This window comes from Diachasma alloeum, unplaced genomic scaffold (genome assembly GCF_001412515.2).
Source record: "Diachasma alloeum isolate Michigan unplaced genomic scaffold, Dall2.0 Dall_scaffold_00176, whole genome shotgun sequence".
NCBI classification, from domain to species: Eukaryota; Metazoa; Arthropoda; class Insecta; order Hymenoptera; family Braconidae; genus Diachasma; species Diachasma alloeum.
In genome coordinates this window covers 3,025,628-3,042,192 of record NW_021680342.1, presented here as the reverse complement: position 1 = coordinate 3,042,192, position 16,565 = coordinate 3,025,628, and the positions used below count along the sequence as shown (strand labels likewise).

Here is a 16,565-nt window from a genome sequence, read left to right as displayed (position 1 = left end):
CAATTACTGCGATGTTTGTTGCCATGGAAACATCAACGTGGGAGGCAGGCCCCCACTAAATATCAATTACCTTCACCTGCGGGACTGATAAAAGAACGCAAAAATTTCAGGCGGTTGTAGCTTCGATACAGCAGTAATTGTACGTGGATACGTCCATGGTCTTGGCTTCTTTCTCGAATTTTCTAGAAACTCTCTGAATTTCCTCGAAATTTCAAGAAACTTCTCGAATTACCACGAAATGTCTGGAATTTTCTAGAATTCCAACAGATGACACTGCACATAAGGACCCACGGACGAAAAAATTTAATAGAAAAACCTATTGAATTCGTTAGAAAATTCTATTGAATTTCTATTGAACTGTTCTATTAGTTTTTGGCTGATCCTACTGAAATGTTCAATAGAAAATATTTCAGTAGAAAAAGTCAATAGAATTCAACTTTTCTATATAACTTACTCTATTGAGATGTTTCCTATAGAATTTCCTCGGCTCAAATGTTCCAAGTTTTTTCGTTTGATTTTCTTGATGAGAAGAAAAGAAAAATAAAATGATAAAAACCGAAAATTTGAGTCGAGCAAATTCTATAGAAAATATATGAAAAGAATAAGTTATACAGAAAAATCGAATTCTGTTGACTTTTTCTATTGAAGATGTCAATAGAATCAGCCAAAAACTAATAGAAAGTTTAATAGAAATTCAATAGAATTTTCTAACGAATTCGATAGGTTTTTCTATTGAATATTTTTGTGCGTGGCGTTTCCCAAAATGACCACGTAAAAAGAGATTCTGGACGATTAAGTTTCAACACATTTTATATTTTATCAGAACAATTAGCATTATTGATTAATCGCGCTGGGGAAAGGGGAGCAAGGCTGTTCATTAGGATTAGAAGGTGCTCTCGTGAATCATCCTTCGGATGGTAGAAGTGGGTCCCGCTTGTTCCTAGCGGCATTGATTTTCGCCTGATGGGCTGCTGCATTGGCCTTCTGCACAGCTTGACGCGTCGTCTCGAGGTCGGTTTTGGCGCATTTCGATCTCTTCGAGAGCTCCGTCAATCGGTGTTTAGCAGCCTCTACCAAGTGGTGCTTCTCCGTTAGCTCGTGTTGAGCTCCTTGAGCTGCGCGTTCTGCATTCTGGAGGTTTACTTGGCCCGCCTGGAGAGCTTGATTCAGCGTCTTCAACTTGAGGAATTTTTATTTCGATCAGAACTATTGTTCCTAACTTCAAATATTCTATTTATTTATTCTATTCTTCTTTACTTCCCGTGTAAAGAATAATCGAGGAGACAATTCCAGTGCATCTGCTAGAGAATTCTCTTTCATATTTTATTAGTTTCAATAATTAATAAATTTGCGAAGCTTTTCTCATTCTTTTTTGAATGAGAGAAAGGAGACTGCAGTTTAGGTCACTTAAAAAAATTATGCGGACTTTTTTTTTACGGAATCAATAGTAAAAATTAATCAATCTTTTTTAAAAAATAATAATTCCGTTGAAGTGGATCGCGACTCAAGTATTTTCAAGTGACTTCAAGTGTCAATTCGGAATCTACTTGATTGCATCAAGTAGAACCTCCGGATTGAATAAATAATTTTGTCTTGGCTCATTTTTTCCTATTAATTATTTTTTAACTGAAAAAAACGTGTGCAAAACAGCATAAAAATCGAGAGAATTTCAGATGAAATTCACCTCTTGTTCTGCTTGCGATGCTGCTTGCACGGATCGATCTACGTGTTGTTTAGTCTGGTGAATTGCCGCCATTTCTTCTCTCACGACTGCTTCCGCCTCTCTGACTTCCTGTTGCAGTTGAGCGACAATAGATTCTTTGCCTATCGATGAGGAAAAAATCATAAGAAATAATTCAGTAAATAAATAATAAACTCGTTCATCAAAAGTAATGTTCATATATCTTTATACCCGATAATTCAACTTCAACTACTTTCGCCGCTTCCAGTGCCTTTTCCGCAAGTTGAGCCTTGACCTGCATTAATTTTCATTTTTTTCATTCAATTTTCTTGAAACAAGAAGTGGGTTTAATTACAAATGGGTGTTCTCGAAATTTAAATAAATTACTTGATGGGCAGCTTGGGCGCCCGCTATATTCTGGGCATCGGACGCAGCTTTCGCCTGTTGGGCAGCTTTTTGGGCGATATTTGATGATTTTTTCTGAGATAAATTCTCTGGTCCATTACAAGATATCCCCTGGGTTCACTATAAGTTGTTACTCAGTAGATTGTGGGGGTCATTATAACGTACCTCACTCGATTCTCGCGTTCCTCTAGAAATTTCCTGCGCGTAACTACCGATTTTCCGGGTTGAAATGAAGATAATTAGCAAATTCATCCATGTTAGGTGCATGGTTATGACAGCTTGATACGAATGGATTGACAGTTACAAGGTGAAATGTCAATTGTTTTTATTTATTTAAAAGTTTATAACTTCAGTGATTCGGCGCGCTGTTGCGTCCCGAACCCCAGCGCTTCTTGTAGATAATTCTAATGCCTTTCGTTGGAAATTCCATTAGTTTTTCGTCGATTTTATTAAAAAATTTGGAAAAATTCCTCGCTTTTTGTCAATTGAAATTTTCAGCAGAAAATATTTGGTAGGAAAAATCAATAGATTTGGAGCTTTCTGTCTAATATTTCCTATTAACCATTTCTATTTGTAAAGAACGGAGAGAAAAGCACGAATTTGTCTGCAGAATCGATAAAAAAACTCAGAATTCTCAATGAAGTTCAATTCAGTTGTTTAGCGTATGCGCTAGATTTCTCTAAAATATTTCGTCGTACGTGTGTTAAACACAACCCAGAGAAAAAAGTTGTGGCTTTCAGTTTAATTTTTAGGGGGTCACGGTATTTTTAAATTGAATGCGTGAGGAATTTCAAGTTTCAGGAATTTTATTTATAAATTTCAGTGATTTAATCGCAAATTTTTAAGTTTTGGCCGCGGGTGTGTCGTGATTAACTTTGACCCTAGCCTCCCTCGCAGAGGCTTCAGCCTTGACCGCAGCCTGATTGGTCCTGGCTAAATCGCCCTTTGATTTCTGCAGCCTCCCTTTGAGTTCCTCAACGCGTTTCTTAGCTGCCACCAGTAATTGCTCCTTCTCTCCTAACGATCTGCGAGCACCCTCGGCCGCTGTTCTGGCATTGCTCAGATTGGATTTCGCCGTTTCCACCGCACGTCTCAGTGTATCGATCTAATTAACATATTTTCCAAAGACAAACATTTGATTTATGTAAGCTGGTTATGTGATTGAGTACTGAATGGACTGGGATTCTTAGTTAATTGGAGAGAGAAAATGAAATGCGTGGGTTGTCAAAATCAGTAAAAAAAGAAAGAAATTTTCTGAATTCATCGCGTATGAAAAAATTTCACGGGGGGCGTAGGGAATTCGCTACAATTTTATTGGATTTCTATTGCATTTTCTATTAGTTTGGCCCATTCTGATTATCTACAGATTTTTTCAATACGAATGGAAATGGATTTTTCAATAGGAAGTTCAATGGAAAATATTCTATAGGGAAAATCAATAGAATTAAATTTTCCAAGTTTTTTTGATTCATCTTTTAATGCAAAGAAACGAAAAATAAAGTGGAAAGAAATTAGAAAATTCATATTGAGGAATTCCAATAGAAAATGGCTCAATAGAAGAAATTGAATAGAAAGATGAAATTCTACAGATTTTTTCTATCAAATATTTTCTATTGAAAATTTTTCATTAAAAAAGATGTGCGGTAAAGCTTTTTATAGAAGTTTAAGAGAATTCCAATACAATTTTTTGTCGAAGTCGCTAGGTATTTCTATGAAAGTTCTCCGTGCACGATTGATTTTTTGGATCTCATCAGATGATGAGGACCTGGTGATGTGCTTCTTTGGCAGCTTTAGTCGCAGCCGCGACGTTCTCTTTTGCCCGTTGGAAACTCAGGGATCCTTCGCGAACGACACTCTGGGTCTCCTTCGTCTCCTCCCCCAGTTGTTCCACGAGCGCTATCTTCCCAATGAGCACCGCTTCGGCGGCCTTCGATGCACGAAACGCTTTCTCCGCTAGCTGGACTTTTACCTAGTCGAAAAAAAACAGAAAAAAATTCCGATAATTTTAGTTGAACATTTATTATTTATAAATCACTGATGAAAGAATATCGTGATCTTCAGAAACTGCAGTTTTTCTATTTTTCGATGAAAACAAGTCAACTATCCAATGTTATTAGATTTTTTAAACTTTTTCTGGAGGTTCAAATGAAGAATTAGATTCAAACCTCGAAGCTGAAATAATAAAACTGCAAAAGACTCTGTGCCCCAGGACTCAATGACAGAAACTTCTCAAACGAATGCAGAAGTATTACGGACGAAAAACTTTAATAGAAAAACCTATCGAATTCGTTAGAAAATTCTATTGAATTTCTATTGAACTGTTCTATTAGTTTTTGGCCGATTCTATTGAAATGTTCAATAGAAAATATTCAGTAGAAAAAGTCAATAGAATTCAATTTTTCTATATAACTTATTCTATTGAGATATTTTCAATAGAATTTCCTCGGCTCAAATTTTCTAAGTTTTTCTAAGAAAAGAAAAATAGAATGAAAAAAACAGAAAATTTGAGTCGAGCAAATTCTATAGAAAATATATGAAAAGAATAAATTATGTAGAATGAAATCAGCCAAAAACTAATAGAAAGTTTAATAGAAATTCAATAGAATTTTGTAACGAATTCGGTCGGTTTTTCTATTAATTTTTTTCGTGCGTGATTCTATGAAAATTCGGGTTTTCCATAAGAAAAATTTAGAAAATTGTGTTTTGTCCAATTTTTTCCCCAAGAAATCGAAATTCTCATCCGCCAATTCTAAATTGCGAGTCAATTCTCTGCGTACTTGATGAGACGCCTGTTTTCCAGCAATATTCTGCGCATCGGACGCAGCTTTTGCTTCTTGCGCGGCTTTGCTAGCGATGTCTCCTTTATCAGACCCCCTTTCATCGTTTGCACCACGATTCTCTCTGCTACCAGCGATGACTTCTTCCTGAAAACCCAAGAGAAGACGAGAAAGAAAAAATTACATAACTCAGAGAAGCAGTTGATAGTTGATAGTATTCTGCGGTCAGTCCACAAAAAAAATTGTCTGCTGGAGTAAAGTCACTCACCCGAGCTCCGGCATTACGATTACGAGCGATCGAATTTATGTCGATTTGTGGGCCCACCTGAACTCGCCCTCCGTCTGCTTCAATAGGTTTGAAATTCCCAAATGTCAGGAAAACTGAATTTGAATGATAAATTAATTGACAAATTAGAGACGATTTCCCTGCTAAACTTCAGTAGCGAAGTGTTAAAACGGTTTAAGTCGACTCATCTCCCAGTTGAGTTTTTGAGGAATATTTCCGAATCTAAGGGAGATGGCGAAATTTTCATAATTATATTTGTTGTAGGCCTCAATCGGCTCTACAAAAAAGGTTATAACAAAAATTTTGCTATCTCTCCTAGATTCCAAGATATTCATTGAAAACTGGCCAATAGTCAAAATTGATTTAAACCGCTTTACCACTTCGCTGCTGAATTAATCTGCGGACGTGTTTCGATATCGCATTACCTAAATGCAGAATCAGAAATAATTCATTAACCCTCTTCGACATTCCGGAAAATTATGCATCAGACTCTCCTGCGAAGTTAGCCATTAAGTTTTTTCCGAAACATTCAGATGTGGCGGAACTTTCCCCTGTGGAACACCGATAATGCCTTCGAATAATGCAAAAAGTATATGGGCTAATTAATTAAGTGCCTGGACATAACTCATGTTAGCTGCTTTCATAGTTTCTTTTATTGTCAATGCACTGTATATTTACGTACATGATAATGAGACCCGTGTGAAAGTAAGAGCGAGGGCGTGCGTCACACTCTGAAACATTTACTCAGTACCTTAATATATACATAATACTTTGTTACCTATTCCGGATCTTGGGCGGGCAGGATTACGAGTGGACTGAAACCGATCTGTTCCTAGTCTTTTTTTATTTGAAATGTGGAGACGAAAAAATTCCATGTCGTTGCGGAATTCAATATTGGGGGGAATTGGTTCAGATCGTCGGGGATGAGTTGCAGGGATTTTTGAAATAATTTTTTGGGTTTTCAACGGGTTTTTTAATTACTGTGTGGGGAAAATCACACTGTTAGAACATTTTTTTAATTAAGTAACGAGATCGAATGCGCGCTGCGCGTATATCAACACGATAGATCGGTAAAACGATTTATCGTTCTCGTTGCTGATATACTACAATTCTCCATTCTAATGCAATTCACATTAATCGGGGGGATGGACGTTGAATAATTGATACTAATTTTTGCGAAACTGTTCGAACTGGATGTCGAACAATTTCAGTGAAAAATCGGAAATATTCTTATTGATCTCCTTTTCATTATAGAGAAGAGAGAAGAAAATAAACGCGTGACATATTTTGGACATCTCCTGTTTATTATAGATATAGAGAAGACAGAAGATAGTTGCGTTAGAATAATTAATGTTGAGTAATAATTAATTAATTTGAATTCAATTAAAAATGAAATCATTAGGGAATTTGTTACTCATCTCGGAAATTCAACAAAATTCAGTTTCTCATGTCAGACGATCATTAATATTGCGATGAGAGCTTGTGAACTAACTCATTATGAAAATTGAAAATTGAACATCACATTCATTTCCCCACATTTCACTTTTCGAATAGATTAAAAATTCTGAGTAATTTTCCAATAATTTTCATTGTCAGAAATTAGTAATTGGAATTGCTAGCATTAGCAATTGCTAAAAAATTTATTGCTTTTCACGTGAAATTTCAAAAGTAATGTTCTAAATTGCGTGAACCAGAGAATGGACAGGATGTGAGTAATACCAAGGTCATCAGATTTCTGGAATTCATGAGCGAGCTTTCGGTTTCGTTCATTAATTCCAATTAAGGTATTTCTTTTTTATTGAGAGGGGGTTTTTCGTGTGCAATTCTCGATACGCCAAATTTATGGATTGAACGATAGGACCACTCGAGTCCCACCCCGGGGCGTCGATTTGTTCTATTCTGTTCGTCACGAAAGCCCGAACAAACTGGACCAGCGCGGGTATAAGAGCTCCATTGACCGTCCTGGTACCAATCAGTTCTTAGTTGTATCCTCGCCGTGAAAGGGCAGTTACTACTGTTTCATTCGGTAATAACTCTGTGTGAACAATTGCGCACCGTGATTTCCTGCAACAGTGGAGTTTCTTTATTTCAGCTAGTAAGTACCCGAATAAAATTGATCTTTATTAATATTACATATTTATGAATAAAGCAATTCATCCCCAAGCGGTATAAATCAATCCACGAAATGAGGGATTTTTGAGAAAAAAACACAATGTTTTCGACAGTTGAATCATCCTATTTTTAATTCCCCTGAAATCCCTGATTTTCGGGATTCATTTATTCACATTTTCCCTGTTGACAATTCACTTGGAGTAAACATTACGAGTGGAATTAAATGTCTTAGTTAATATTCACTTCCGGCACGACCTCCGACTTTAAATGATAAACACATAATTACTGCATCAGATAATGTTGTATTTATTTCCCATTAAATTAACGGAATTTCATTGAGGAAATTGAAAAACTTGAGAAAGTGATTTGCAATAATTGAATAACAATCAATAACAACTAATGGATTGGTTAATAAATTAATTAATGGATTAAATAACAATAAATTCATAGAGTTACGAGAGGCATTGAAAATTATAACATGGCCCAGTTGCTGTACACTAAAAATTCCTTGATTAACGTTTTTTGCTGAATTACTCCAGTAGTTACCGGGAATGTTGATATTAATTCCCCCATTTCCTTCATAAAACGCCTCCAGCACTTCATGTTTTTACAGTTAAACAAATGTGGAAAATGAATGTATGGAGGGATAGGAGAATCGATAGAAGGTCGATGACTAGTGGGATTTGAAAGGCAGAGATAAGTGCTTTCGCGGTAAAAATTAAGTAAATAAAAAAATGCAATATTTCCCCGTGGTAAATGCTAATTTTTCCTCGATGGGAGGGGTGGGAGCTCGTTTACCTCTAAACGCCAGAGTTAAACACGACTTTCAGAGCGCAACCGAACCGGCCATTCGTACATTCACATGGTGCCTAAACTATTTTCATGTGTACATGATGCATGATTTTTACGCGTGCGACTGAGATGTGGGGGATAAGGGTTTTTATTTAATAGTTGAAACATGGCTGCAGTCACGATCAGCACGAGAATGGTCTCAACTCGACAACTCCAGTGGTCTAGGTGATTTAAATCACTTCATGAAAACTGCAACTCACCTCCACCAATTGTTATGTCTTGTTGAGGCGTGGCTAATGAAATTCACAGACTATTTAATTGTCAGTTACCGGGAAAGCCAACTTTTATTGCACTGCTGTGTATTCATGGAAATTCTGTTGACAATTACATGCCAATTTTCTACTTTGTGATTTTTAATTGGGTTTAAGATCAAATAATTAATTCGTGATCTCATTATTCAATTATTTTCTTCATTTACGTTATTTTGAGGTTTTGGCGTTTGACATTACCCTGATACAACGCGATAAGTTTGAAAAAATAGTGTTTTTTAAGGAAAACAATAAATTAATAATTTGAAATGTGTCGAAATGGAGAATCGGATTTCAACTGTTGGAATTTTAATAATAGAATCATTTTAAAATATTCGGTAATCCAGGTCAACTCGCCCCACCTCACCTCCCCCAATTATTATGTCTTGTTGAGGCATTGCTAATGAAATTCACAGATTATTTAATGGTCAGTTACCGGGAAAGCCAACTTTTATTGCAATGCTGTGTATTCATGGAAATTCTGTTGACAATTACATGCCCATTTTCTACTTTGTGATTTTTAATTGGGTTTAAGATCAAATAATTAATTCGTGATCTCATTATTCAATTATTTTCTTCATTTACGTTATTTTGAGGTTTTGGCGTTTGACATTACCCTGATACAACGCGATAAGTTTGAAAAAATAGTGTTTTTTAAGGAAAACAATAAATTAACAATTTGAAACGTCGAAATGGAGAATCGGATTTCAACTGTTGGAGTTTTAATAATAAAATCATTTCAAAATATTCGGTAATCCAGGTCAACTCGTCCCACCTCACCTCCCCCAATTCATATGTCTTGTTGAGGCATTGCTAATGAAATTCACAGATTATTTAATTGCCATTTGCCGGGACAGCGAACTTTTATTGCCATGTTGACAATGTTTAAGTTAATCAACTATTTTAATTAACTATATATAATTATTTAATTATTTTTTATACTCATGTCCAAGTTTGTTATCTTTAATTGGGTTTAACATCAAATCATCCATGGCCTGACATAACGCGATAAGTCTAATAAAAATTACAATATTTAGAAAATAAAAAAAAATTAACAATTTGAGACGTGTCGAAGAGAAGAATGGTATTTCAACTTTCGGAGTTTAAATAATAAAATCATCCAAATGGGGCTAGGATCGTAAGCTCGCATTTTTTTCTCAAAATTAAATCTACAAATAGAAAGGCATAATGAGACACGGTTGATTAATCCAATTACTCGGAACCGTGAAAAATCAACATTTGATTATTCAATGTCGGTTGTAACATTTTATATTCAGAAACATGCAACAGCTAGATATTGCATCACATTCGCTAATCGCGATATGAAAATTACGCATGACTAGGCCCGCTTTCGACGGGTTTTACAGCTTGTCACCCGTGCTGAGGGGGTAAAAACAAAGACTAGCTTCTCCTGTGGCTGCCGCTTTGTTCCTTGACTTATCATGATTTTTCTCACTCACCTATCAAACTGAATTCGGCACGGACATCGTTGCGCGTGATCAGTCATGCGGTGATGGAGAGAAATTTTCGTATGCTCTTCCATCAGTCGATCTGAGTCTTCCGGTATGACAATGGAGTTTCAACATTTCGTGAAAAATCATCAAATCTTTTTTGTGATGCGGTGATTGAAATTCTGTATTACATTTTTCAATATTGCCAAGAAAATGAAAATATTTGTTTCTTTTGCTCGCACAATTTAATTGTGCATTTTTTATTATTATTGTTATTATTATATTGACCGTGCGATTGACAGTTAATGATTCTCATTATATTCATGATCATGATTGTACTTCGATCTGACAGCGTCCCTGAATTCTTTGAAATTATTCCCAAGAAAATTGAATGAATAAATCAATGAAATATTTTAATCCACACATTTCAGATTGTACATTTCATCATGAGGCCGCAAAGAATTTTTCTAGCTCATATTCATCAGAATAATATATTACGATACAAGTGAAAAAAGTAGTTGTTGAGGAAGTCCATCGTTTTATATGTATCGTACGATATTTTACGATACTGGTGAGAAAAAGGCATTTCTTTGCGCGCGAAGCGCCCTTTCTTTCACTTGTATCATAAAAAATTATCCCATCTCCTTTAAAATTCAGTGAATCATTAACATTAACATAAAAAAATTCGAAACGTCCATTTTGCCCCATTCACGCCTACGAGACATATGTGTACGTCCACGTGAAAAGGGCCCACTTTGTCCCATCTAGTTTCCGAGATATTCACGTTTTTCTCTCCACATCTCCCATTTAAACCAATGTTAAATTGTTTTTTTGATCGTCTATACTGACGTTAGTTTTCATTCTATCGGGTTAATTTTGGGCTCAAAATGTGAGAAATCTGATCAAGATTATCGGTACATAAATAACTCCAATACCGTCAAAGTGGGCCCTTTTCATGTGGACGCCCACATATATTTCCTCATATATAACATATATAAATGACATATGACTCATGTATTTTCCCCATATATACGTTTTCACCGGGTCGCCGTCATTCCCACGAAAAAGGAACGAATATTGTATTCCTTAATAATTGAATAAGCCTTCAGGCTCGGCAACAAACGAGTTACCGAAAACCGAATGAATAAATGAACTGAGTATTTCAATCAACAGATTTCATGAAATAATTTCGACGATGTACGTGAAGCTAATTCTCCTCCTGGGCTCCGTGGGTCTGGTCCTCGCTGGTACGAAGCCAGTGAAGGATGCGCGCAAGGCCCGAGGATATGCCCCCAACTACGATGACGCTGTCCTGGGTGACTACACCCTGGTGAGCGACTACGTGCAGCCAGTGGCTCGCGTGGACAGCCAGGCGGCGCACTCGCACCATGCCCTTCCCTCCAAGCCCGGTTTCAGCGTGGGAGGTGGACTGGTGTCCATCGCCCGGGGCTCCGCCGATCAGGCACGAACGGCCCTCGGCAGCCAGCACTCGGCCGCGGGTCAGGCCGCCTACGTTGCCAAGAACCAACTCGCGCAGAGCGCAGCACAGAGTGCGGCCACTGCCAATGCCGCGTTCGCGGGCAAGCAGATCATCTTCCTCGGACTGCAGCAGCAGTCTGCTGACGCGCACACCGCTGTGGACGGGGAGAAGAGGCAGCTCGAACAAGCTGCGAGGGCTGCCCAGGCGGCGAGGAACGCCGCGCAACAGGCCATGCACCAGGTCCAGGTTATCACTGCTGCACTGAACGCTGCGCAAGCCACTCAAGGTAACCCGAACGGTCCTTAGGAGATAAAAGTTATCGATTTTTTTCTGGGATGTGGAAAAGTAGATCGTGGCGCAATAGTTGTTGTTCATGCTCCGGCATTTAGAATGGATTTTTCAATATTACTTCACCGTCGAGACATTTATTCACTCTTTTATGTACTTATTTTATTACTCATTTTATAATATGAGTTAAATAGTTGTCCTTTCAAATAACTTTGGAATGATCGCGTTAAGTTGATTCAGCGGAAATCCTGAGAGAGAGATTTTCTTCAGGCTCTCGTGCAGGGGAAGATTTTATAGAAAAGCCTGGCGTGTTCGACAGAAGATTCTATTTGTTTTTGGCCTATTGCAGCATTTTGCAGCTTCACTGCGCGTTGTTTTTAGAAAATGTCGAATAGAGACTATTTTATTGAATAAATCAGTAGAATTTTAATTTTGAATGGATCAGTTTTTATCAAAATGTGAATTCCGTAAGATTTTAGTGGAACCGTCATTTAAAAATTTGTAAAGAGCGTATCGACAATGTCATGGGGCACGAATGAAAAAATTCAATTCTATTGGATTTATATTGAACATTCTACTAATTTTTGGCCGATTCTATAAGAATTACACAGCTTCAACTATTGTAGATAAAAAATCAGTGGAATTTCATCTTTCGATACAACTTTTTCTATTGAGACATTTTCGAGGAATTTTTGGGAAAAAAAAAATACGAGGAATTTTTAGGGGAAAAAATTTCAGTAAAATAAGTTGAATAGAAAAATCTCATTCTGACTTCTTCTGTAGAATATTTTTCATTGATAAAAACGAATGGAAAGTTCAATAGAAATTTTTTATGAAGTTTTGCTGCGAAACTTTTTCGTGCATGATGCAAGAAATTTCTAGATAAATATTTCTCATTCAGATCACGCCGCTCAAGCAGCCGCCGAAGCGGCCGCTGAACTCGCCGCGCAAACCACCATGTTGGGACAGGCAAAAGCTCGCGCCCAGTCAATTGACGAACAGCTTGAGGCGGCACGCATTGACTTCGAGGCCACGCAATCGGCAAGAGACAAAGCCCAGGCGGCCGCTCAACAGGCGCAGAATAACGCAGCAGCGGCTGCAGCCCACGCAGCGGAGAGTGCCGCCGTCAACCATCCACAATTATCCGTAGCCGAAGAGGAGGACGGCCACCACACAGCCGTTGCCGCCAAGCTCCAGGCCGACAGCCACGAGGAACTGGCCCACCCACAGGCTTACTTACCGCCACCCCAATACGAGGACGTTGATCATGAACAGACTCTTCTCATCCACAGGAATTCTCTTCAGTCCGCTCCACCAGCACTCTTCCAAGCTCACCAGGGTGCACACGACCACGCAGATGAATACGACTACAAAGGATACTATTGATGCTTTAGATTATGATTTTTTTCCTTTGTAGATGCGTTTGTACAGAGTTGATTGTGGAACTTGAGAGATTACTCATTTCACAGTGAAAAAAATACCATGTTTTTACATATTTGGTTTTTAGTTATTGACTAACCCCGATATGACCCACGTAGACCCCCCATATGAGTCTTATATGGCCCCATATGACCCCTATGATCATTATTCTGACCCTTATTTTGACCCTTATGACCCCTATTAGACCCTTATTCTGACCTTCATTAAAACCCTCGTGACCCTTATTTTGACTCTCATGACCCTTATTCTGAGCCTCATTAGAACCCTCGTGACCCTTCTAATCCTTAGTTTCCATATACTTTTGAGAGTTCTGAATAGCCCGTCGCTTAAATAGTGCGAATCAACCTTCACCCGAGTAAAAAATTCGATTTTGGCGTAAGTCGACTTTCCCCCTGGGAAAACGGAAAATCTGACCCTTTGAAAATCTGAAAAAAAAACTTTTTCAGTTTTCACTTTTTCCACATACTTTTGAGAATTCTGAATAGCCCGTCACTTAAATTGTGGGAATCAACCTTCACCCGGGTAAAAAATTCGATTTTGCCGAAAGTCGACTTTCCCCTTGGAAAAAGGGAAAATCTGACCCTTTGAAAATCTGAAAAAAAAAAACTTTTTCAGTTTTCACTGCTTCCACACACTTTTGAGAGTTCTGAGTAGCCCGTCGCTTAAATAGTGGGAATCAACCTTCACCCGGGTAAAAAATTCGATTTTGCCGAAAGTCGACTTTCCCCTTGGAAAAACGGAAAATCTGACCCTTTGAAAATCTGAAAAAAAAAAATTTCAGTTTTCACTTTTTCCATATACTTTTGAGAGTTCTGAATAGCCTGTCGCTTAAATTGTGGGAATCAACCTTGACCCGGGTAAAAAATTCTATTTTGGCGAAAGTCGACTTTCCCCCTGGAAAAACGGAAAATCTGACCCTTTGAAAATCTGAAAAAAAAAACTTTTTCAGTTTTCACTTTTTCCACACACTTTTGAGAGTTCTGAATAGCCCGTCGCTTAAATAGTGGGAATCAACCTTCACCCGGGTAAAAAATTCGATTTTGCCGAAAGTCGACTTTCACCCTGGAAAAACGGAAAATCTGACCCTTTGAAAATCTGGAAAAAAAAACTTTTTCAGTTTTCACTTTTTCCACATACTTTTGAGAGTTCTGAATAGCCCGTCGCTTAAATAGTGGGAATCAACCTTCACCCGGGTAAAAAAGTCGATTTTGCCGAAAGTCGACTTTCCCCCTGGAAAAACGGAAAATCTGACCCTTTGAAAATCTGGAAAAAAAAACTTTTTCAGTTTTCACTTTTTCCACACACTTTTGAGAGTTCTGAATAGCCCGTCGCTTAAATAGTGGGAATCAACCTTCACCCGGGTAAAAAATTCGATTTTGACGAATGTCGACTTTCCCCCTGGAAAAATCCAAGATCAGACACTTTGGCCCTCTGACCGTTGGGTTTTGACTAACTTTTGGGTGGTATTGTCTCCAGATACACCTTAAAGGATGCCACCTTTATTATAGGACGTGGAAATTACCACTCGTGGTAAGAAACCCATCAATGGTAAAGAAGAAATTATGCTCACAATCGGAGCCTTCTGCCCACTAGATGGCCCCAATACCTTCTTCATACGGTGCCGTTTTTTTCGGGTTCCAATCCACATTTAGCACAGACAAAAAGAAGAAGCCGTACGATCGCGTACGTGCATTCGGGTGCTGCTTAGTTTTTTTTATCAACTGGAACTACGCGATACGCCTAATCAGCTGTCTCATTGTCACAGTGAAATGGTGTGGGTGATTGAATAATTGAAGAGTGTAAATGTGAAAATCATCGATTGTCCCTTGACGGTGAACCCCCCCCGGAGGCAATGACTCGTTCCTGTGCAATAAACTCGTGCAGAATAGTGTCAATTTAACCACGTAATCAATCTCTAATTTTCATCATATGAGGAATGACAACAGTGGCAAGACAGTTATGCACCAGTTGACGTCGCCATTTAATAACCCATTTCCTCGTATTTTCGAGAAATAGTAAAAAAAATCAAGGACAAAGGTTGCAAGGATAATTGACGAGGTCGTACTTGTCGGTGGAGAATACGAGAATACCACATTATCACAATCGATTTACGTAGTTGGATACCCAACAGTTTTGTGCGACCCAGTGTTTTAGTGGAGTGAGAGGGAGAATAAGGAGAAACGGAAGCAGAAGGAAAACATTCGGTTTTGCGAGGGCGGATGACAGCTTCCTTTGACCTTGACAATTTATAGAAATGACTGATTTTCGAACGTGATTTTTCGAACGAGGAGTTTTTTTAGACTCGTGGGGCTAAGCCGAGTGGCTTTGGATTTTTTCACAACTGTTTGATTCATGTCAAAGAGTTATCTGTGAAGATGAGCTCTGTTTGGAAGAGATTGCAGAGAGTCAACAAGCGAGCGGCCAAGTTCCAGTTTACGGTTTCTTATCATGAGCTCACGCTTGAAACTACTTCCAAATGGTAATTAATTCTTTATTTGATTTTATTAGTTATGTGATAATGCGAAGAAGAGTAATTTCCATTGAGAACGTATCAGAAGATTTTTATGAAGTCTATTTTTTGTTGAGGAGGAGAAGAAAAGGGACCTTGAGAATTTTTTTTATCCCATTATTAGATTCAAAGATATTTATCGACAACTCTGTGTCATGTTTGGAAGAACTGAGTCATGGATTTAAAGTCTCGTGACTGGGTCTCGTGAAAATTTGACTCTGTTTCGACAGGTTTTCTTTGATCTCTCGTTTTCATTGATTTTTTTTTGATAATTTTTTAAGAATATCTTGTTTAATCTATGAGAAATTGAGAAGTTCCACCTGGAATTTATTAAAAAAGAGTGAAATCTATATTTTTTTAAATGTAATTTCACTACTTGATTCAGCTCACTCTTGGAACGCGGTCCAACTGGTAGTTTTGGTAGAACTGGAGTGTTCTATTGAGAACATTTGAGTAGAATATGTGGGGGTCTCAGGGGAAGACTATTTTTTGTTGAGGAGAAAAAGATCTAGAAAAAGATGCTTTAGAATTTTTTTAACCCCTTAGGTCCAGTGATATTTATCAACAACTCATTGTGTCATGTTTTGAAGAACTGAGTCATGGATTTGAAGAACTGGGTCTCATGAATTTTACTCTGTTTAGACATTCTTTTCTTTCATCTCCCTTTTTCGATCTATTTTTAAAAATATTTTTTGGTAAATGTTAAGAAAGAGGGTCCCATCACCGATCCGATGGTCAAGGTTTCAGAAAGATCAATTATTATCATCAATTATTATTAATTCAATCAATCGATCATTTCTCGACCCACTCTTTCATTTGAGCCCAAAAAAACATTCATAGCTTATCTGACATCGCTGCTACAAACTCGGGTTTACAACTCGGGTTTTCGATTGAAAGCCCGAGTTGAAGACCCGAGTTTGTAGTAAAGATGTCAGACAAGATATGAATGTTTTTTTGAGCTCAAACGAAAGAGCGGGTCGAGAAATGGCGTGCTAGGACCTCTAAAGATGGTTTTGAACCAGGGGAGACTCCTAGA

The 16,565-nt window shown here is 37.9% G+C and overlaps 4 protein-coding genes across 4 annotated transcripts in view; 2 read left to right on the top strand and 2 right to left on the bottom strand.

The window, feature by feature from the left end:
• Positions 1-903: 903 nt before the first annotated feature.
• On the bottom strand, positions 904-2,353 carry LOC107043854. Its single transcript, XM_015265869.1, has 5 exons — positions 2,252-2,353; positions 2,069-2,197; positions 1,913-1,976; positions 1,685-1,824; positions 904-1,179 (listed from the first exon to the last, which is right to left on the bottom strand). The coding sequence occupies exons 1-5, from the start codon at positions 2,351-2,353 to the stop codon at positions 904-906; spliced, it is 711 nt and encodes a 236-aa protein (XP_015121355.1).
• Positions 2,354-2,927: 574 nt separating this feature from the next.
• Positions 2,928-5,617, bottom strand: LOC107043741. The gene is made up of 5 exons (XM_015265388.1): positions 5,575-5,617; positions 5,128-5,244; positions 4,864-5,006; positions 3,852-4,055; positions 2,928-3,191 (listed from the first exon to the last, which is right to left on the bottom strand). Exons 1-5 carry the CDS (start codon positions 5,615-5,617, stop codon positions 2,928-2,930), a joined length of 771 nt encoding a protein of 256 aa, XP_015120874.1.
• A 5,390-nt stretch (positions 5,618-11,007) lies between these two features.
• On the top strand, positions 11,008-12,971 carry LOC107043303 (general transcriptional corepressor CYC8). The gene is made up of 2 exons (XM_015264779.1): positions 11,008-11,578; positions 12,482-12,971. The coding sequence occupies exons 1-2, from the start codon at positions 11,008-11,010 to the stop codon at positions 12,964-12,966; spliced, it is 1,056 nt and encodes a 351-aa protein (XP_015120265.1). The 3' UTR covers positions 12,967-12,971.
• Positions 12,972-14,684: 1,713 nt separating this feature from the next.
• LOC107035453 (EH domain-binding protein 1) overlaps positions 14,685-16,565 on the top strand; it is a 12,008-nt gene continuing 10,127 nt past the window's right edge. The window contains exon 1 of the mRNA XM_015252860.2: positions 14,685-15,499. Coding sequence (XP_015108346.1) covers positions 15,396-15,499 — 104 coding nt within the window. The 5' untranslated portion in view covers positions 14,685-15,395. The remainder of the gene's footprint in view (positions 15,500-16,565) is intronic.